This window comes from Cebus imitator, unplaced genomic scaffold (genome assembly GCF_001604975.1).
Source record: "Cebus imitator isolate Cc_AM_T3 unplaced genomic scaffold, Cebus_imitator-1.0 Scaffold313, whole genome shotgun sequence".
Classification (NCBI taxonomy): Eukaryota; Metazoa; Chordata; class Mammalia; order Primates; family Cebidae; genus Cebus; species Cebus imitator.
Window position 1 is genome coordinate 392694 of NW_016107628.1, and position 22498 is coordinate 415191.

A 22498-nucleotide genomic window follows, 5' to 3' on the forward strand; every position below is an offset into this window, starting at 1 on the left:
GTACCCCAGACAGTGTCTCAGAGTGAATAAAGAAATGCCTGTTCATTACAAAGTGAGAAGAAACTATGTTAACATTGTTCTTACAAGAGGGGAACCAGGGCTCTCCAATTTGAAAGGATTTCAACTGTTTTTGACAGAGCCTTACTCCTTGGGTCCTCTGGATCCCAAGACAATATAAAACAACAGCATCAAAGATAACTTCATGACTTCCAGTCCAGGCTCACTGAACAAGGTGGCCTGGGAAGAATAAAGGTAGCAGTACAAGTCATGTGGGATCATCTATTTTAATGAAACTCATTATATATATATTTACAAAAAAAAAGAAAAAGACAAAAACAAAAATAGATATTACAGCTTAATAAAAAGTACAACTGAGCACTGTGGGCTGGAGGTGGGATACCCACCCGCAGCAGGCCCACCCTAACGTGCCATCTGAGGGCCCAGAGAAAGGACGGTGGGAAGGAGACAGCAGGCTCAGCCCAGAGATGCCCCTGTCATCCTCCTCAAGGGTTCCATGTAGTTTGATCCTGACATTCAACCTTTTATGTCCTTCCTGGTCAGGAAGGTGGCTGGGTACAGGGATGGGGGTGAGGAGCAGAAAGAGGCACAGGGCAGGATGGGAAAAGTAGAAGAAGGATCCTGAAGGGCAACTTAGGGTGGGTAACTAGGGAGTTAAACAGGAGCAAGAAGCTTCTATTTGTAATCCCCAAAATCTGGCACGAGTAGGGAAGAGGAGGAAATGGAGAAGGGGAGACGGGAAAGGGGAGTGGAGGAAGGGAGGCAACTTATTTATCTCTCCCTGTGTCTTTTGGATAGTTCCATTCTTTTATGTTAATCCCAGTCTGAGACAGGCCCAGGGAGGCTCCAGTGACAAACTAGTGGTTGTGTCCCAGTGGGACAGATGCTCTAGGAAGTGAACTGCTGAGCTGGCAAGAAAAGCTGGGGTCCTCTCAGTATGACACGGCTCCTGGCTCCCGGGGAGCAATGAAAAGGACATCAGCTTTGGCATTGATGCAGTAGGTGACGATGAGAGAGAAGATGAGGATGCCGAAGCCCACTATCAGGGTGATGAACTGTGGGGGAAGGGAGGACAAGAAAGGAGGAAGGCATTTTCAGAACTCAGTGCAGTTTTCTGGGTAACTCTTTGGGGTTGGGAGCCATGGGAATTCAGATGCTGGCTCTAAGCACCAAGTATGGAACAATCATGGGCAATATCTCTCCAGCCTACAGACTTTGTCTCCCCATTTGAAAAGAGAAGTAAAGTTCTTGCTTCTATCTTGTATTAGTTAGATTCTGGGCATTTTTAAAGCAGGGCCTATGGCTTTGGTTCTCTGGCGGCACTTACATTATTGACTTGTAACAAGAGCTCAGTACATCAGACTGACTCATCCCAGCTGTGCCAGACAGGGAATACCAGATGGGAGTGGAAACTGTGGAGGAGTTCTGGGATCCACAGGGGCTCTCCAGAATAAACACATCTTCAAACTCTCTCTGAAGAAGGGCCTCCTGGTCGGGTGCGGTGGCTCACGCCTGCAATCCCAGCACTTTGGGAGGCCACGGCGGGTGGATCACCTGAGGTCAGGAGTTTGAGACCAGCCTGACCAACATGGTGAAACCCATCTCAACTAAAAATTAAAAAAATTAGCCGGGCGTAGTGACACATGTCTGTAATCCCAGCTACTCAGAGACTGAGGCAAGAGAATTGCTTCAACTGGGGAGGTGGAGGTTGCAGTGAGCCAAGATTGCGCCATTGCACTCCAGCTTGGGCAACAAGAGTAAAACTCTGTCTCACACACACAAAAAAAGGCCTCCGAACGGAACATACTGGCTGACCAGGGACAGATTTGCAGTAGGCTCTTGCTACAAATCTAGGGCAAATGGGAATTGGAAACGGGCACGTGAGATAAAACACCAGATAAAGAAGTCAGACAGATCCCTGCCACCTCCCCTCCTGCCCCATCTCACCTCAAGCTCTTTGCTGGCGATGAGAAATATTCGGGCACGGATATCTTTCCAGCGGCTCTCAGTCCATGTAGAGTATTCAGTAGAGCTCCACTGACTCAGTTCGAAGGCAGGAGACAAGGCCCTGGCTAATCGTGCAGTGGAACGCACGCACCGGGGGAGTCGGTCCGTCTCATTGGAATTCAAAGGGCCCTGGACCCATGAGTACTCATACAGCTGCACAGGAAGATGGGCCACAACACAGGGCTAGGGTGATCTGCTTCTCACTCGTTCCCTTTACTCTCTATCAGTGCTATGCTCTAACCAAGTGAGCTAACTGGCTGCTGTCCCTGTACCCATTAGATGGTCCATTTTCACCAAGCTCTTCAACACTCAATTTCTCAGGACTGCATCTCTCCACCTCTCCATCCCAATCCCCTGGGTCTAACTGAGCCGCAAAGAACCTCCAACTTTCCCAAGAGAAAGGGGCCCCAGGGTACTTCCGACACCCACCACCACTCACATCCTTGTTTTCACTTGGGACTTTACTTGGATCCTGGCACTGCTCTCGGGTGAGGTTGACCACTGTGCCAGTCAAATTTGCCAAGGCATACTGTACAACGTAAGTGGTGTTGGTGGGGCTAGAGACAGCGATGTAATGTTGAAGAGGCCCGTCACCTGATCGCAGACCAAAGGGAAGGGAAGATTTGGTGTGGACAGTGGGTGAAACAGGAAAAGCCCAAGATTGGCAGCAGCCAGAGAGGAGGGCAAGGGAAAAGGATCCATCAAATATGAGAAAAGAGAAAGGAAAACAGAGAGAAAAAAAGAAAAAAAAAAAAGAGTTAAACCAAAATGACTCTTTCTCTATCCTTTTCCTCAGCTAAGAGTCCCACTCCCACACCAGATGCTTACCCAAGTAGGACCTTAGGTCCTGCCTGAGGATAGACTGGAACCATGAGTTGTTGGCTCTAATCAGAAACCCATAGAGCAGGCGGGTAACCTAGGATCAGAACAGTGGAAAGAGAAAACCCTGTGACCTGAACTGAGCCCAGGGAAAGAATTATCAGTGGAGATCCAGTCATGGGGCAGGAACCAGACTGGCTAGACAGACTGGAGTTGGGAGACAGTGGCTGGCTCATAAGATGCAGATGAGCCCCACCCAAGAGCCCTCTAGGGCATCAGGCATTCTCACTGGCATCAACAGGCATGTGGAATTCCAAGGTTTGGGACACTAGACAAGGGACATAAAGGATAGGGGCAGCTTGCTGTGTAAACAGACAGAAGGAGCCAGGGCCCATCTGCTTACCGTTTGGGGATCAGCCTGAACTGTGTCGCTGAAGTTGGTTCCTCCTGCAAGCTCATACAGAGCACGTCCCAGCACTGTGGCCACATCCGCCAGGGCCTGTGGTAGGTGAGGAGGGGGCTGAATGGCCCACCTCTCCTATCCTCAAATGCTAGCATCTTCACTGTGTGCCCCAGGCTCCCACCCAGCCTGGTTCAGTGCTACCTTGGCAGTGTCTGTTACAAAGTTCAGGTCCTCTTCAGGGCTCAGCCATTCAGGATAGCTCACATTAATGTTCTCAGCAGTGTCGTAAATACTCTGGTAGTATCTGCCAGGAAAGCCGGCATGAGCCTTGGCTACATTTAGCCAGGGCTCTGCCCTTTTCCTCCCTCAAATGCCGCTTATGCAAGAACTCGGTATCTCATTTTTCATCATCCAGAAAAAAGGGGTGAGAGAAAATCAGGATTCCATATTGAAGGTGTGGAGAGCAGGGAGGTAGGAGTGAGGGTGAGGTGACTAGTGAAAATTAAAGACTTTCCCGACAGACAAGTAGAAAAGGTGAATGAGTTCAGATCTTCAAGAACAGGAGGGACTCTTCCATATCACTGGGGCTAGAGACACGGGGGATGGTTAAGATGACTTTCAGAGAACTCTGTCATATATCATCAGATCAATTATATAACTGTTCCAATGAACACTTCTATTTAGGGTGGCTGGGAGCAGGGGGTGATTAGCAGGTCTTAGCATCAGGTCTGCTCATAGATATATATGAATACAGTGATAAAATCACCACGATGATCCTTATGGAGCCCCAAGGAGATAGATCTTAAAAGAGGGAATAACAGAGCTCCATAGTCTTTACCATCGATAAATCCCTGTCCCACACAAAGTCAAGTCAGCCATATAATCAAATCCAAAATGTGTTCAAATGATGAATCCTCACTCACCCTGAAGTGATACAAAGAAAGCTTTGGAGAAGACGGCTGACCCTAAGTGCTGGGACTGGCACTCCCCTAAATGAAGGGGAAAGTACTACTTGGCTGGGGTCAGAAACAGAGCTCATGCATTTTTACTCCGAAACTCATTTGACCCCAGGGAAGCTTGGCGATCCAGCCTGAGCAAGAAGTCCCCTGTTACCCAAGGCTTCTGGTTAGGAGCAGTTTAAGGGTAAACTGGACCAAGAAAGAGGTGACTAACAGGGCCTCACTTTGTATATCTGGATATACATCAGCTATAGAAGACTCTTTTACTGTCACACTGAACCATGGACACCTATCACATGGCAAGAACATGGTACATTTCACGGAGAATGAATACTGTTTCTGGCACCTCTGGGTGGGTTCCAGAGGACTGCTTTCTCTATTCCAGCCAAAGAGCCCCCACCACCCTTCCCATGCTTGGTTTGAGATGATGCCCTCTGCTGGCAGCCCTGAGGAACTCAGGACCCTGGAGAGCTTGGGAGCAGTGGAACCCATAACTGAGTATTGTGACAGGAAAGGATTAAGGGTGAGGATGAGTTTCTAAGATGAATATCCAGTCAAACAAATAAGGGTTTCGGGCCGGATGTGAAAAGGCCACTGAGCAAAGGCTACAGATGGACTTGAAGTTTTGGAGGAGGTAGGGTGGGAAAGTGGATGACAGTGACCTTCCTCCCAGACTGCAGAACAGACTCTTCCAGAATGAAGAGGGTGCAGGGCCAAGTGATTCTTACTTGTTATGGAAGGCACGAGAGTGGTCAGCCAGAACAACACCAGAGATGTTTCGAGCTCGAAGAAATCGCTGCAGGGAAGATGGTGGGAGAGGCTGGGACTGATTTGGCCTCCTGAGGATGACAGCAGGGACGCCAGCACCACTCTTCTCCAATGTGTCCAGGAGATCCTCCACCTGGGGGGGAACGAGGCAGATTAACTGATGGGAGGCTGAGGGATGGGAAGCAGGTCTCTTTTATGCCTGAAATGCTCTATACTTCAAGTCCCCAGCTTGGGGGAGCTACCCTATCTCTAATGGACTTTTATCCCTCAAGCCTTTTGGGATCAAGGTTCTCTGAATTTCCTGTAGCTTCCACCATTCTTTTTAGAGTTAGAAAACTGAAGCATAAAGAAGAGGGCTTCTTTTTCATATTTATAGGTAAATTGTACTGTCTTCAAGACTCTGCTTTATCCTTGGTGGATGCTTCACTTACTATTTATTGTGCAGAACTGGAGGGGCAAATAATAATAGAAAACTGCATGCTGAGTGCCAAACAGATAAGCAATTCTTTAAATGCTACAGGGATCCAGAACAGGGATGACACTGAAGGCTGGAACTGCAGAAAGAGGACCACCTGGAGAAAAGCAGACCTAACGGTGGGCCTAGAGGGAAGGGAAGATTTTGAACAAGCAGTGAGGAAAGTAGGGGACACAGTTGGGTAGGGACTGTGACACAGCCAGGACTTGGGCAGGGCAGCCTTGACAATTGGATCCATGGGGCAGCAAGGCAAGAAGGGAGCTAGTCACTCACCTATCCTTAATGGGCAGTGGTAGTCTGCTAGGCAACAAATGATCAGAGAACTACCCAGTCCAGGGAACCAATGGGATGCCACTGAGCTCCTGATTCTTCCCAGCAGCAACAACAGCTGTGGTGTTCATCCTTTGGCCAACACCCAATCCAATCCTGTCTCTTACCCTGTCTCACAGGCCCTGGGGGTTAGTGGAAACAGGGCAGGGGTTGGTGGAAACAGGGCAGGGGTTGGGGTCTGGATTCTGAGCTGTAGGAACAGGAAATGAGGAGAGATGCTCAGGCTACCTGGCTCCGAACAGACTCATTTTTCTGAGACATGGGATCTGTGTGCATCCAAAGCTCTAGTGAAGTTCTTAAGGCCACCTGGGGGAGGATGAAGAAACAACAGTTAGAATCAGTTTCCTGTTCTGGCCCATACCTAGGAGATAGAAGTCAAGGGAAGAGGTGGTGGTTTCTGCTGTTGAGACCACAGAACAACAAAGGTGGAAGCTGTAAGTAAAAAGGAAGGGCCAGGGGATATGCTGCATACCTGTCCCAGCTCCACAAATGAGTCAACGTTCTCTAACTGCACAGGAAACTTGCCCTTCTCCATATCGTAGACCATCCTTGAGCTGCCAATGTAGTCAAAAGTTTCCTGAGAGATGGAGGTAGGTGGGAGGGGAATAGAGATTCCAAAGGGTTAAGAAAGCCTTGAAGAAGGCTAGATCATCAAAGCTATAGGCAAGAAGACTACTGTCTCAGTTCACCTCAACTGCAAGTCAGCTTACAGTCATGCGACTTTCTGTTCCTCTTGGCCCCGCCTCCCAGCTGGGGTGATCCCTCATATGTACATATCACAAGACTTCGCAAGCCCAGAAATGGGAAAATAGTCTTAATAAAGGCCTAAGACAAACATCAGCTATTATGTGTCTGCTTCTTATGTGTTCCCTAATTTTAGGGGTCCTAGTGAGGACAGTCAGTAGCCTCAGGGCTCCTGGATGGAGACAGCAGTAAAGGAGTCCAGAGACTAAAAGTAAAAGGCCACTCAATAGATCTTATCAGTGGGGGAAACAGGGGGCTGGTTACACACCAATTCAGGATGTAAAAGCTTCCCAGAAAGAAGGAATGTAAGCTTCCTAAAATGGAGGAATCTAAAGGGGAGACACATGTAGACACATCCAGAAGCTCTGTGCTGATTAACAACCTAGGTCAAGTGCTGAGATCTTCTCCAACCAGTAGCTGCCCTCATCTTTACCATCCTCTTTCTTCCCTGCCATTGCACCCCAGCCAAAAAGCCCTTACCCCTTGAAAGAAGACAAACATGACATTGCGGGGCAGGGTGGTCACATCGGGTGCCTTCTGCAAAGCTTCAGCAGCAGCCAGCTGGGTGACGAAGGAAGCCACCGCGCTTTCGGCCCCTGGGGCCACATTCCAGAAGAAGGAACGACTATCCAGCTAGGTACCAAAGAAGAAAAGTCAGGGGATATGTACTTTAAAACTGGCCCCAAACCTCCTTTCCTGCTCCAGTCAAAGGAATTTACCTGTCCTGCGGCAATGCAGACAACCCAGGAGTCCCACAGCACAGATTCCTCCCCATTTGACGCTTCCCAATTTAGCAACTTTGAAATCTGATATGCCAGAGAGGGGCCTGCCAGTTCTTTTTGTGCCAGCCCTGCCCATCCTGATCAGAAGCCAGTATACTCACCCGGGTGGCGGCGACCACAACCCTGTCATCCGGCTTTAATGTCCCAGTTGTATTGATAGGCTTTAGCATGCTCCACACATTGTAATCAGACAGGGGGTCACAGACGATTTCTAAGCAGGACACAAACAATGAGAGATCAACAAGGCTAAAGGAGAGGGTAGCTATAAAGGCAACACTGGAAAACGTCTCCGACCAGTGCCCCATCGACTTTAAGTCATTTTCTCCACTTCCAACAGTCCCAGGTTGGCTTCTCTGCCACCATCCACTTTAGAAACAAGCTGCCTCGGTTTTTCAGGGTTGTTTCTAGTTCTCCCACGCAGAGCTCCTTCATGGTGTCTACTCCTTTCCTATTACCGTCTCTACAACATTCCCTGGCCGGGTTCCACCTTCCCTCTGCCCCTCATTCCAGTACCCTCACGGTTTGGATCTGCCCTACCTGGGTTGATGCTGAAGGTGCTTTGGATGGAGCTGCGCCGCATGCAGGTGGCAGTGCTGATGACAGCATGCATGTGTGAGAAGAGCTGCATGGCACACAGCGGGAAGGTTGGTGCTGAGCCATTCTGACTCAGGTTGTGATCTTGGTAGCACTGAAAGGAGAGATGGACCCCATGGAGACAGCTAGCTGTGGAGGCCCTCCCTTACATCCCAGAAACAGGAGGGTCCAGTTCCATCCTTTTGGGATGGAGCCACACCCTTTTTTGAGACCTATGTCCTTGAGCTATGGTTACCCTGGTACAACCACAGGTGATCTATAAGGTCAAAGAGGAAAAACTCATCAAGAGGTACAAAGGGTTGCAGACTCTATGGTTTAGTTGGAGCAGATGAAATTATCCCACTCCAGATGGCCTGGCCCAGTTTGAAGCTTCAGCCACTGAAAATATTCAATGCGATCTGATACAGAGAGCACCAAACTAGGGATAGAAAATCAGATACGACACAGCTTGGACATCAGCTCACCATGCAAATTTGGACAAATCTCTTAACTACTCTGTGAATCAAAGTGGAAATACTAGACCAGAATTAGGGCACATCAGAGCAAAAAAGAACATCCGAAATCACCAAACTGAATCTCTCAATCGCTAGTCCAATGCTCTTTTTATGATACTAGTGGCTCTTAACCTGGGCTGTGTACCTTGTTTCATATGATTCTTTCAGATACCCTTTATATTTTCTGCTAGTCTAAAAGGCTTTAATGCTGTGGTATCAGGCAAGAGCGAAACGTGGGGAGAGAATGTGAGAAAAATCAATGTCTGGGTTCTCTTTGGAGTAACCGTCTTTCAGCAGGTGCACTAGCAGAATGAGTCTCCCTCTGAACAGGAGAGCCTAGAAAATCATCCCCTTTCTTTCTTCTCTTTTCTTTTCCTTCCCTCCCTCCCTTCCCTTTCCTTCCTTTCTCCCTTCCCTCCCCTCCCTTCCACCCGCCTGCCTGCCTGCCTGCCTTCCCTTCCCTCGATCCCTCCCTCCCTCTCTCTTCTCTCTCTCTTTTGAGACAGGGTCTCGCTCTGTCACCCAGGCTGGAGTGCAGTGGTGCCACCTCAGCTCACTGAAATCTCTGCCTCCTGGGCTCAAGCAATTCTCCTTTCTCAGCCTCCCGAGCAGCTGGAACTTGTGCACACCACCACACCTGGCTAGAAAAATAATCTTCTTTCTAACTGGAATTACTAGGAGCTGGCATAGTCATTACCTGCTTGATGACCTTGGTTTCATTTTCATCTTCAAGAAGAAAGATGGGGAAACTAAAGTCTTCATAAGCCAAACCATTGCCCAGCGAGTTCCACTGTATTTCTCTGCAGTGAGCAAACTCTGGCCCGTAGGAGTTGGAGTAAACACCTGAAGGGAAGGATGGGGGATTGGGAGACTGGTTACTGGGACACCAAGTACTCAGGAACCAGGTGCGCGAGGAAGGTTAGGATATCTTAGAGTTGGGACTAAAGGTTCAAAAGGAGGTGGTGACTCAAAGAAGCAGGCATGAAGTCTATCACCAACCACACTAAAATAGAGAGGCAATGGTAACAGGGAGTCTTAGGCTGTCAGATTAGGGATGTGAACAAGTGACAAAAAGGGATGATCCCAGGTAAGGCAAAGGAAGGGGAAGCAGGAGAGGGAAGGGGTGGGCAGCAGACACAAACACTACCTCCTGTTTGCAAGTCAGTTACTGACACTACACACAGACACAGACACACACACATCCCTCACAAAGACATAAGACCAAAGCAACAATGAACCTTAGGTGACAGCAGGATCTCCTGACCCTTTGGGACACTTACCAAACCCATCATTTGGGCACTGCACACTAGGAGAGAAGCCTGAAGCAGGACTGGGCTTGGTCAAGGACACTGCAAGACCAGCAATTCGACTGGTTCTCCCCTTCAGCTTCTCCATTAAATCCCTGGAATATGAAAGGAATTCCATGAAGGAACTCAGGAAGGTATCAGACAGCTTGACATCCTGCCCTCCAGGATGGAAACAAATGGGGAACTAGGGGACTAGACTGTTTCCCTAGTTCTTATTATTGCCTTTCAGTCACTAACTTCTGAGTCTGGACTATGGTCTGCTCTAAAAGTAGAGTTCTAGTGAGTAAGGACCCCAGGGAGGAAGGAGAGGACTGTCCAGAATTACTCGGAAACAAAGTAGATGAAATTAAGCCCTGAGCTCAAGATCATTTTTGACAGTACAACCTTCCTTCTGAAGACCATCCCACCCTCGCCCCTGACCAGACCAGGGCAGCCAAGGGACGTTTTCACTAATAAGTGGGAGGACTGTTCACTGAACTTTGCCCTCTGTGGATGTTTTCCCAGCAGATACATCTAGTTCTTACCTGGTAAAAAGCTTGCTCTCCAGCAGAACCATGTAAGGGGGGTTGGGGCCATCAGTCAATACCCACTGCAGGTCCTCTTCTTTCTCTACGACGTGGATAACCCCTGTGTCTCCACTAATTGAAGCTGCCAGGACAGAATGAGTCAAATTAAAGCTCCCACGGTTGACAATTCTGACTTTGCCTCACTGATTCTGCATCTCTTTTATCCTTAAAGATGTCACAACATATTTAGGGGAATACAGGCACCTCTAGATTTGAACTAAAAAGCTGCTGCCCCAGCTCCATCTGAAGGTTATCAGGAGGAAATGGAATACAAAAGAGCACAAGAGGACTCATTATATGCCAGAAAGGTTCTGTGAACTTCATTTTCTTGCTCCCTGCCCTCAACCTTATTTAGCCGTATACGTAAATAAGATAGACACCGAAGTTTTCAAACCTGTTTTCCCCAGAAAATGCCACCAAATCCCTAGCTCAGAGATATTCTAAATCTATAGCTCAGGGTTTTAGCTTTGAATCTTCCTTTGAAAAACGCATGCGTAGATGCCCTTGGCCTCAGGACCCTTCCTCGATTGTTAATCCTTCTGCCCTTTTTGAGAATGACTGACTTGCTTCTGGCCGATTTTAGATGAAGTTAATCAAGAACTCTGAGGTCTCTAAAACAGAGCTTCCCAACTGATAGGCCTTGAATGAATTAGAGATGTGCTGACATTGGTTCTCCTCATTCCTGGAAACCCAGGGTTTCCAAAGTCACCTGCAGCCAGGGGCATACATATCATTTACCCCAGGATGCCCTGAAAATATCACCCATTTCTCTACGTGCCAGGATGTCATACAAATAACATTTTCTATGTGTCTCATACATGATAAAGATTGGGAAGCACTGTATTAGAGGACGGATGACGCAGAGTCCAGAATACTTTGAATTCTATGTAATTCAAGGCATTAGGTAATACCCCCAAAGTCCCTAGGGATCTGTATAGGGATATCCTAGGGTCTCCCTGTGAGTCTTCCCCCAACAGAAAACTGGATGTGTCAATTCATAAATCATTTTAGACCAGTAGTTCTCAGCCCTGGCTGTGTATCAGAATCACTTTAGAGTTTTAAATGCCTGCCTCGGCCTCCCAAAGTGCTGGGATTACAGGAGTTAGCCACCACGCCTGGCCCTTGCCATAGCATTTAAAATATGGGAAAAGGAACAGGTAGTGTGGCAACGAAGAAATATATAACTTCGGCCAGGTGTGGTGGCTCGTGCCTATAATCCCAGTACTTTGGGAGGCCGAACTGGGTGGATCACTTGAGGTCAGGAGTTCCAGACTAGCCTGACCAACATAGTGAAACCCCGTCTCTACTAAAAATACAAAAATTAGCCAGGTGTGATGGCATGCGCCTATAATGCCAGGTACTTGGGAGGCTGGGGCAGGAGAATTGCTTGAACCTGGGAGGTGGAGGCTGCAGTGAGCTGAGATTGTGCCACTGCACTCCAACCTGGGTGACATAGTGAGACTCTGTCACAAAAACAAAACAAAACAGAGAACTTCAACTCCAGGGAGGACAGGAAGAAGACAAATCATGATACTGAAAAAAACCTGGATTCAAATCTGGGTTCCAACTAGTGACAGTGTTGGAATACAGTAACTTGCTTATTTTCTCTGGGCCTTCAACGAGGTTTTCTACCTCTATTCATCTCATACTGTGGGGATAGATGAAAGAAGGAAGAAAGGAAAGAAGGAGGGAGGGAGGGAAAAGAAACCTATTTATAGCTCCCTTTGAGAGCTTTAAAGGGTCCAAGAGAAGCAGAGCATTATAATCAGAAATCAAATTTGGTTATCATTCTTTCTCCTTAGTTTTATCCTGTTAGCTACCCTAATTAGAAAGGGCGTAGCCTGCTCAGGAAAGACAGATATGATGAAGTAAGACTTAGAAATAAGTAGGTTGAAAAGAAAACAAGATCTTAATGAGGAAGTGGCCAGAGTCCAGCCCCTCCCCTCTTGTTTCTCAGTACTGGCACTTGGCTTTACCTCTAGAGGCTTTGCTTCCCACAGAGCTGTTTTAAGAACATAAAGCAGAATGAGTCATTCCCTAAGGAGTTTTCTTAGAGCCCAGTTACATGAGGATGGGGTCCTGGCCTTCTGTATTTTTAGTGAGGTTCCAGCAAGACCAGCAGTCTGATCTCAGCCCACCCTGGACCTAGCTCTCTTCTACAAACCAGTTCAGAAATTAAGTCCAGGGGGCCGGGCGCGGTGGCTCACACCTGTAATCCTGGCACTTTGGGAGGCCAAAGCGGGTGGGTCATGAGGTCGGGAGTTCGAGACCGGCCTGGCCAACATGGTGAAACCCCTTCTCTACTAAAGATACAAAAAATTAGCCAGGCGTGGTGGTGCGCACCTGTAACCCCAGCTCCTCAGGAGGCTGAGGCAGGAGAATCACTCGAACCCAGGAGGCAGAGGTTGCAGTGAGCTAATGTTGCACCACTGTACTCCAGCCTGGGCGACAGGGCAAGACTCCATCTCAAAAAAAAAAAAAAAGAGAAAGAAAGAAAGAAACTAACTCCAACAAAAAGTTTATTTGGGGCTATTTGGAACCCGTTAACCTACTCCCAGTGCTTTGTATAGCAGGGACATGGAATAATTATACTATAGCTCAGGGAAACATGGCTAAAAAAGTAGTAACTGCTACTATGAGCAAGTCCTTCACTTCTCAGTGTCGCAGTTTCCCCTTACCAAAGTGGGAGAAGGTTTCAGGAAATTATACAGCACTTCTGAGACCACACTATTTACTTAGAATCATCAATAAACATCTATTAAGCCGGGCGCGGTGGCTCAAGCCTGTAATCCCAGTACTTTGGGAGGCCGAGGCGGGTGGATCACGAGGTCAAGAGATCGAGACCATCCCGGTCAACATGGTGAAACCCCGTCTCTACTAAAAGTACAAAAAATTAGCTGGGCATGGTGGCGCGTGCCTGTAATCCCAGCTACTCAGGAGGCTGAGGCAGGAGAATTGCCTAAACCCAGGAGGCGGAGGTTGCGGTGAGCCGAGATCGCGCCATTGCACTCCAGCCTGGGTAACATGAGTGAAACTCCGTCTCAAAAAAAAAAAAAATAAAAAAAAAAAAAAATAAACATCTATTAAGAGGTATTTGAGTTTCAGCTTTATGCAAGTATTCCAACCACTATTCCAGGGGTAAACTGAAATTCAGAGGGGATTAATTTGAAGATGAAGAAGCCAGTATCAGGCCCCGTTTCCTGCTTATCTGCAAAACTACATTCTGACAGAGCCACTGTCCTGGGAAACAAAATCTGAAGATAGCAGGTTAGCCTTTAGATGACTACTTTTCCTGCCCTATGGTTCTTATAGTTTTTAGAGCCATAGTGTCATGGCACCCTCTTTTGGAACACACTTACAAAGCATAAAAATAAATGGTCTCACTGTCAGCTGAATTTAAGGAAAAAAAGTTTAAAAAAAAGATAAATAGAATGCTTCACTAATTCCTCTCGCAATTATTTGGCATTTTCTTTTTCTTTTTCTTTCTTTTTTTTTTTTGAGACAGTGTCTCACTCTGTCACCCAGGCTGGAGTGCAGTGGCACAATCTCGGCTCATTGCAACCACTGCCTCCTGGGCTCAAGCGATTCTCCTGCCTCTGCCTCCCGAGAAGCTGGGACTACACAGGCACTCTACTGCAGCCGGCTACTTGTTGTATTCTTAGTGGAAACAAGGGGGGTTCACCATGCTGGGCAGGCTGGTCTTGAACTCCTGACCTCAAGTGATCCATCGCCTTGGCCTCCCAAAGCGCTAGGATTATAGGCATGAGCCATTGCCCAGCCTATTTGGCATTTTCAATACTTTCTCTTCAAATAGTTCATTGCCTTTAAGAAGCCCATTTTGGTTCCAAAAAGTTCAGAGTGCAAGTAATCACTGGACACCATAGAATATGAGACTTTTTTCTCCCTAAAAAACAGCATAATAGGGTGGTTAAGAGTCCCGGCTTGGCTGAGCACGGTGGCTCATGCCTGTAATCCCAGCACTTTGGGTGGCCAAGGTGGGTGGATCACTTGAGGCCAGGAATTCGAGACCATCCTGGCCAATGTGGTAAAACCCAATCGTCACTAAAAATACAAAAATTAGCTGGGCGTGATGGTAGGTACATGTAATCCCAGCTACTTGGGAGGCTAAGGCAGGAGAGTCATTTGAATCTGGAAGGCAGAGGTCACAGTGAACCGAGATCGCACCATTGCACTCCAGCATGGGGGACAAGAGCGAAACTCTGTCTCAAAAAAAAAAAAAAAAAAAAAAAAAAGCGTCCCAGCTTAGTGCTTGGGCCACCAGGTCCTGGCTTTATCACTTATTACCAGTTTGATCTTGGGAAAGTTACTTGACTTAAGTCTTAGTTTCATCATTTGTAAAGTGACAGTAAGAGTCAGACCTACTTTATGGGGTTGTGGTGGGGGTTATATGAGATACACATGTAAAAAGCTTGTTATGCAGCGTTTACTAAATGTTAGTTCTTATTAATTACCTTGCCTAGCTTGACAGATGGTTCTCTATCACTGCCTACTCACACAGTCCAATTTGAGTGTCAAAACTCCTAAGCAGGACATGGATGTTACTTAGTATCTAGGGCACAGACAAATATCAATGTCCACAAACATGAGTCTCAGTCTCAACTTACACTGGCAGCCAATCTGATGAGTGGCGTTAAGCAGGCGAACACAGGGAGCTGTTTTATTTAAGGGGATATATATCTTCCTCTCCACTGAGTTTCCCCTGCACAAACCTGATTGGAAGACAAAATGTGTTAGAAAAAATTGAGAGACACAGGTACCAGCTTCTATCACGTCATTAGCCAGATGTACGTCTTGAGTAAAGCATTCAATATCATACTTTCTAAAATGAGATTAATGTCTATTCTTCTTACTTCTTGGGCAAATTATTGTAACAGATATATGCTAGACATGACACCCAGCTATGTGTCTCAAGGGTTATTACAAAGTCCATTTAGTGCCATTGACAGTGACACTAAAAGAGAGAAAACTTGGTCAAAGGAAAGATGTTTGACCTTACATTTGCCAGATTCTGGTTGCACGGTTGATAACACCTCTGCTTGTATATCCTGTATGTGTATTACTAATCGGTTAATACAAAGGTGCTGGGCTAAGAAAACTTTCTGAGACATTTTTCCACAAGTGTGAACAGAATTGGGAGAAACCTTATGACATACACCTGTCAGTTAATTTAACATCAGTAGGTCATTTGTGTGCCCACAGTGTGGGGCAGCTAGAGTTTCTCCTTTGAGGATCTTTAAAAACAATGTGAATTTGGGAAGCATAGTCAAAGTTTTTTTTGTTTGTTTTTTTTTTGAGACGGAGTTTCACTCTTGTTACCCAGGCTGGAGTGCAATGGCGCGATCTCGGCTCACCGCAACCTCCGCCTCCTGGGTTCAGGCAATTCTCCTGCCTCAGCCTCCTGAGTAGCTGGGATTACAGGCACGCGCCACCATGCCCAGCTAATTTTTTGTATTTTTAGTAGAGACGGGGTTTCACCATGTTGACCAGGATGGTCTCGATCTCTTGACCTCATGATCCACCCGCCTCGGCCTCCCAAAGTGCTGGGATTACAGGCTTGAGCCACCGCGCCCGGCCGATAGTCAAAGTTTTATACAGGCATTTTGCATTTTTAGGGCGTGACCCACTAAAAAGCCATATATTCGTAAATAAACGCATATAAGCAAACATTTAAGAACATTATAAACGCCAAAAGTTCCTTGAATCTTTACTTCGCGGTCTTGACAGTTAAGAGTAGCCATATTCTACCTTACTTTCACTTAACTGATTAAAAAAAAAAAACAGGCAAGGCAGAGGGACACAGATTTATGGTGTAATCAGTAGAGGAAGAAATAAGGAATCTACCTTTTAAGCGCCGCACAGCACCCACAGAGCAAGATTGCTTTCATCTCAAAAAGTCTAAACGCGGGGAAGAAAGCTAACTTTCACACCTGTTCCTTTCGACTGTGGGTTGGGTGGCTGGGGGAAAACGAGGCATCTGGACAAAGTGGGAGAGGGTCGGGCTGGAAGTCCAGGAAGAGGCCTGGAAAAGGGAGTGAAGCGACATGACGTGCTGTGGGGAAGAAGGGACCTTCAGGTCCAGGCAAAGGGGGAACTTCTGTCGTGGGAACGAAAGAGAAAGAGAATTTACAGGGTTGGGGGACAGAGGGGCAGCGGGAACCAGAAGAGAGACAGTGGTGCTCGCGGCAGGGCCAATCCGGAGAGTTCCCCTTAGAGAACGGAGCTCACGGGCGGGAAGGCCTCACCTGCTAGTAGGACGCAGAAAGACAGAAGGCGAAGGAGACCCCGACTTCCCGGGTCAGCCCCAGAGACACCCCCTGCCGTGGCCATCTTGCCTCTCAGCTGGGCGGAAGCCCCCGTTCGGCTCCTGTAGGATAGCGGCCTCTCTAGGCTACCACTGACACCGTCTCTGTGGCCCGGAGCCCCAGAGACCGGATATTCGCGTTTCCAAGAGCTTCCGGAAACCTCGGCAGAGGGTCGCTGACGTGGAGGCGTCCGAAGGGCAGCAGGGTGTGTCCGGCCTCGGATTAAAACATCGGAGTCGGAGACCTGAGAGATGCTAACCAAATTCGAGACCAAGAGCGCGCGGGTCAAAGGTAGTGGAGAAGAAAAGGGGGAACATGGAGGCTAGATGTCAGGGGCGGCGCTGACACAGGGAAAGAAAATGGGTAGACGTGCTGGCTGAATTGGGCCAGTCAGACGGACCCGGAGGAAGAGGGAGAGTGGGAGAGAGGCTAGGCCTGGCGAGCGGTTCTCCAGTCCTCTCTTCTTTGGTGTGTCCTTGGGCTTCGATTTACCTAAAACTTGGCTCCCACACTGCAGGGGATTCCTTAGGCCCCCTCCCTATTCTTCTCTCTGTCTTGGCTGTGCTCCCGACTTGTATTGTTCTGCCCCAAAGGCTCTGTGACCTGTTGGCTTTTTGATGACTGTGTTCCTTGGAGTGGCCCTGGGGATTGAGTCTCGATCTCTGTTACTCGCACCCGAGTCAGTAGCTTTTCTGGAGACGAGGAGTGGCTACCTCACTTAAGGAGGACTTGGCTGCACCATCTCAACATCAGTGCCTCCATTCGGCTTTATTTCCCTCCCGGAAATAGTACCTTGAGGCTTATAAACCCAATAAAGTCCCAACTTAATAGGGTTGCCAGATAAAATGCAGGATGCCAAGTTAAATTTGAATTTCAGGAAAACAGTGAATAGTTTTTTAGTCTGTCGTTGTTTACCAGAAGTTCAAATTTATCTGGGCATCTCGTATTTTTATTTGCTAAGTATGGCAATTCTAGAGCTCGAGCATGGGTCATTGGGGGTGGAGGGCAAATGACTTCGAGATAGCAGTATTAGCCTCAGAATGTTAGAATGGGAAAAGCAGACAAGTAAGGTCTCCTGATACCTGGAAAAATAGGTTAGAATATTTAGTAAGATACAGCATAACAAAGTGGTTGGGAACTTGGTCTTTGACGTCAGATGGGCTTGCTTTGGAATCCTGAGACGTCCACTAACAAGCTGTATGACTTGAGTGACTTATTTAAGGTCTCTAAGTCTCTATTTCCTCATCTGTAAAATAGTCTTTTATAGAGAGAATTAAAATGAGAAAGTATGGAATGTATTTATTACAGTGCCTGGTGTAGACTCAGTAGGCTCAAAAACTGGAGGCTGTTATGAATGTGTGAATATATTCTGAGCAGTTTCTAAGTCTCTTGGGAAACTTGATCTTGAAAGGTGGGTACCACTAAGAATTTCTGAGACCTAGATAGTTGATCTTGAAAGGTGGGCACCACTAAGAATTTCTGAGACCTGGATAGTTGATCTTGAAAGGTCGGCACCACTAAGAATTTCTGAGACCTGGATAGTTGAAATTGGTCATCGTAATCTTTCAGTTTTCTTTCCTGCTCCTAATTTCTTGCTGGGCAGGAGAGAAGGAAAAACAAAGATGTCATATTTGAGGGCAAACATGCATTGTTGAGTGTACCTGTATATCATAATGGAAAAAAAAAAAGAACAACCTAATGGAAAAATAGACTATTTAGAAGAAAAATTGTAAATGTTCAATAAGTAATGAAAATAGTCCCACCTCACTAGTAATGAAAGAAATGCAAAAAAAAGTGAGGTTACTTTTTTGGGGGGAGGGTCTTAGATTTATAAAACAAACAAAACAACAAATAACTGATAATATCCTGTGTCAAAATGGGAACCTCCATAAACTTAAGGAGACTGCATATTGATACAGTGTTTTTACATTTAAACTACATGTACTAAAATGTTAAGTGCACATGTTCTATTCCTGAGCAATCTCACAGGTCTTTAGCCTAGAGCAATAATAATGCAAATAGGCTAGATTATGTGTAGAATTATCTTCAGTAGGCTCTTCTGATAGCCAAAAATTGGGGAAAAAAGTTAAATGCTGTTAGAATAAATGTAGTAGGTTTGTCCATTGTAGTTAAAAAGAGTGAGGTTGTGTTTATATGTACTTTAAAGAGATCCACATTGCATAGTTAAGTGAGAAAGAAGTTTGCAGAACAACATCATAATGTGATCCTCACTTTCATAAAATGCTAAGGCCTATGTTTATAAGTAACTGCATTAAAAATCTGAAAGGATACACTCCAAACCGTTAGGAGTTGTTACCCCTGGGGACTTCCATTTCCAGTCATGATAGAATAATAAGGACCATATTTACCTTCCCACCTTAACTATATAACTGAACAAAATGTATGAAAGAAAGGTTCATACGTTCCCCACAGACACTGGGCAACAGGCAGTGCAGGAAAAGGATTCTTGAGAGAAGGGAAATAAACAAGGGGAGTCCTATGATTGTCTTAGATTACTGTCTAGAAAGTTTTCAGGCTTCAATGAAGAAGGGAATCCCTTGGTCTTTTTTTTTTTTTTCTTTTTTAATGATAGATAGGTACACTAGGTCTTTTGAGGAGACAAAAGTTTAGAGTGTGGGGAAGCAAAGATGGCTAGATTTTGCTGGGCAAAATACCGGAGAAGAGGGTTCTGCACAGAGAGAGCACTGGAGATCTGCAGGATGTCCTCTCGGGTCTTTGTCTGAGTACTGATCTGCATGTGAGAAAACTATTCAAAACCTGAAAAAGAACCACTGGCAAGGAGAAGGCAGAGCCATCCCCAGACCTCACACAGGTCTGGGACTAGTTTTTGTTCCTACTGACCAGAATGGAAAGACTTCCTAAAATTACAGGGCTTCGAATAGATACCTCAGATGGGTATTGCTTTAATAGTGGTTCCAGATTAGGCCTAGAATAAAGGCTGCTGTAGCCCCCCTGTAATAAAACCTAAAAGCGAGCCTTGAAGGGATCAACTGATTCCAATTAACTTCATTGCATTCTAGAGCAAAGCCAAGCAATATTTAAGGGAACATAACAAAAACCTAGCACCAAACATAAAATTCATGATGTCTGGCATCCAATAAAAAATCGTCAGGCATGTTGAATGAATGAATGAACCTAGGAATAACCTTGCTCTTTCTTTTTCTTATCAAAATTGACAGAAGATGACATCATGGGCTTAGTTAGCTTATTGTATCATTTTCTGTTTTTTTTCAGGGCTCAGCTTTCACCCCAAAAGACCTTGGATCCTGACTAGTTTACATAATGGGGTCATCCAGTTATGGGACTATCGGATGTGTACTCTCATTGACAAGTTTGATGAACATGATGGTAAGATATTTCTAGGAGGAAGTTAAAAGAGTATAAATATTTATCATCTCCTGGGGTATTTTAAGCCTTACATGTATTCCTCTATGATTAAAGAATGTGGAAGTGATAGAACTGAAAAATCCTGTATAGGAATCACCTTAGAGATTAGAAAGGATAGCTTTCTCTAACACACATTGCCTTCCTTTTCCACCAGGTCCAGTGCGAGGCATTGACTTCCATAAGCAGCAGCCACTGTTTGTCTCCGGAGGAGATGACTATAAGATTAAGGTACAGAGGGTCTGTCGTGACTGAGAATAAAGGACAGAAGATGTGGGAAGGTTTGGGAATTATGGAAGGGACTGAAAGACAGGAAAGTTGGTTCATATTGAGCTCAGGCTTTTGACAACATTATCCAGAGAACTTAGCCAGCAAACATATTGAATGGTTACTGTGTACTAGACACTGTTTTCTTTTTTTGGAATTCAAAAATAAATAAGAAATGGTGTCTGTTTTCAAGGAGCTTTTCTTCTAATAGAGGAGATAAACATATATCCAAGTCGTAGCATGTATAGTTTGGTGAGTGATAGAATAGAGAGATATTCAAAGTGACATAGGAAAGAACAGTCCAGGTGCAAAGACAAAACGCATGGCACAGCTAGATACAGGGCAACTCTTACTAGTTTTGTGTGGAGAAAACCTGGAGAAATAATACGAGAAGGGGCAGAAGATGAGAGCGGCCAGATCATGGAGTACCTGTTTGCAGTGCTCAGGAGTTTAGATGTCATCATGCAGATAAGAAGGAGCCATTTAAGGAACTTAAATACAGGAGTGATATCAGATGTATATGTTTTTAAAATGATTACTTGGTGGTAATTAAAGAAAAGATAGGATGATTTGGGCAAGACTGGAGGAAAAGGTACCAGTTAGAAAACCTGGGCTTAGGTAGTAGCATTTGAAATGGAGAGAAGGAGATGGATATGAGAATTTAAGGAAATGAATCAGTAAGTCTGTTGGACGATGTTGGAGGGCGAATAAGGAAAAATCAATGAGTTGACTGTCAGGCTTCTAGTTTAGGTCACTGGGTAAAGGGGTGTCATTAACTAGGGAAGGAAAACCAGGAGGAGATAGTTTTCTGGAATGGAAGAGAATGGGTAATGAATTCCATCTTGTCTCTGATGAGTGTGAGGGACCTAAGGGACAGTGTAGTTGAGGTGTCTGTGCTAGAAATACATTTGCGAGTTGGCATGATGAAGGGAAGAGCCAAAGGAGAAGCAGTAGAAGATATTGCTCAAGGAGTAGGTTGAATAAGGAGACAAACCATCATTTGAGAGAGAGAGGAAGTACAGTTAGTATGGGGAACAGTGATTCGAGGGGTTGGAGATGAACCAAGAGGGAGAAGCAGCCTCTTGGATGTCAAAAAGAAGAGAATTTTGGGAAGGAGAAAGCATTTAGAATAAGATCGAGACTGAGAAATAACCTTTGAAATGCTTAATTTGGAAGGCATTAGTGTGAAAGCAGACAGAATGTAAGTAATTCTTTGAAGACAACTGACTGTGATAATGGCAAAAGTTAGGGCTAGAGACTAGCAACCTGCAAAAATAAATCAAAATTTCCTCTATTTACTTCCTTTAGCTGTTTTCATTAAGTCTATGTATCAAACCAAACCAGTGAAATTTACTTCATAAAAAGGTAAAGTCTTTTTCAAAAGCTACTTCGAGAAGTTATATACTGTGATTATACTGCAGAATTTAGGTGACAGGAGTGAAGAGTGTGACAGCTGCCTGCAGAGAAAAGAGCTATTAGAATTGTAAGAAGGACATTTCTTTCTGTTTTCTAGTTTTTAGGCACTGCATTCTGGGGCAGTCAGAACTCAAACCACCCGATAGATCTCAAAAACCCATAAGTATATCACTTCATTATAATATTTTAGTATTTGTTATTTATAGTGATGAACATTGAGTATCAAGAGCAGTTAACTTGGGTTTCTTGTAATCTGTTTAAAAAGGAAAAGTGGGGTGTTATTTAAAAAAAAGTTTTCCCAAAATAACTAACATTTTGGAAAAGAAATTGTCTTCCACTTACGAAATGTCCAGAATAGGCAAATCTATAGAGACAGAGGTAGATTAGTGATTGTCTAGGGTAGGAGGGGCTGGGAGGAAATGAAGAGTGATGGCCAATGGGTATGCGTTTCTTAAGGGAGTGAATAAAAATGTTCTAAAGTTGATGATTGCACAACTGTGAATATAGAAAAATCTATTGAATTTTATACTTTAGATGAGTAAATTGTATGATATTTGAGCTGTATCTCAATAAAGCTGTTACTAAAATAAAAGACTTCTTTATTAGCTGGTAGGTGTGTAGTGCTACCATTCGGTGGTTTTAATTTACATTTCTCTGATGACTAATAAACTTGAACATTTTTTCATAAAAGGGGGGATTATCTAGAAAAGTAATAATCTGTGGACCATCATATTGCTTGCTATATCCAGATACATGTAGCATTAATATAATCCTCATTTACAAAGGGTAAGACAGGGAGCCCAGCAAATGGTCAGAGTATT

General features: G+C 45.4%; 2 protein-coding genes across 6 annotated transcripts in view; one reads left to right on the plus strand and one right to left on the minus strand.

The window, feature by feature from the left end:
* Window positions 1-268: 268 nt before the first annotated feature.
* On the minus strand, window positions 269-16752 carry NCSTN (nicastrin). Of its 4 annotated transcripts, none has more exons than XM_017503611.1 (17): window positions 16530-16752; window positions 14892-14996; window positions 10225-10348; window positions 9674-9795; window positions 9091-9236; window positions 7843-7993; window positions 7407-7516; window positions 7004-7156; window positions 6252-6356; window positions 6008-6085; window positions 4935-5107; window positions 3449-3551; window positions 3248-3343; window positions 2854-2941; window positions 2465-2619; window positions 1966-2178; window positions 269-1073 (listed from the first exon to the last, which is right to left on the minus strand). In XM_017503611.1, the coding sequence occupies exons 1-17, from the start codon at window positions 16612-16614 to the stop codon at window positions 951-953; spliced, it is 2130 nt and encodes a 709-aa protein (XP_017359100.1). In that variant the 5' UTR covers window positions 16615-16752; the 3' UTR covers window positions 269-950. The 4 variants fall into 4 exon arrangements, with proteins under 4 accessions (XP_017359100.1, XP_017359102.1, XP_017359101.1 ...); XM_017503613.2 differs by lacking the exon at window positions 16530-16752 and adding an exon at window positions 10830-10975 and having other exon boundaries at window positions 14892-14958; XM_017503612.2 differs by lacking the exon at window positions 14892-14996 and having other exon boundaries at window positions 16530-16656.
* Window positions 16711-22498, plus strand: part of COPA (COPI coat complex subunit alpha) — a 52714-nt gene continuing 46926 nt past the window's right edge. For both annotated transcript variants that reach the window (XM_017503609.1, XM_017503610.1), the window contains exons 1-3: window positions 16711-16880; window positions 19845-19958; window positions 20152-20225. In XM_017503609.1, the coding sequence (XP_017359098.1) occupies window positions 16841-16880; window positions 19845-19958; window positions 20152-20225 (228 nt within the window). In that variant the 5' untranslated portion in view covers window positions 16711-16840. The remainder of the gene's footprint in view (window positions 16881-19844; window positions 19959-20151; window positions 20226-22498) is intronic.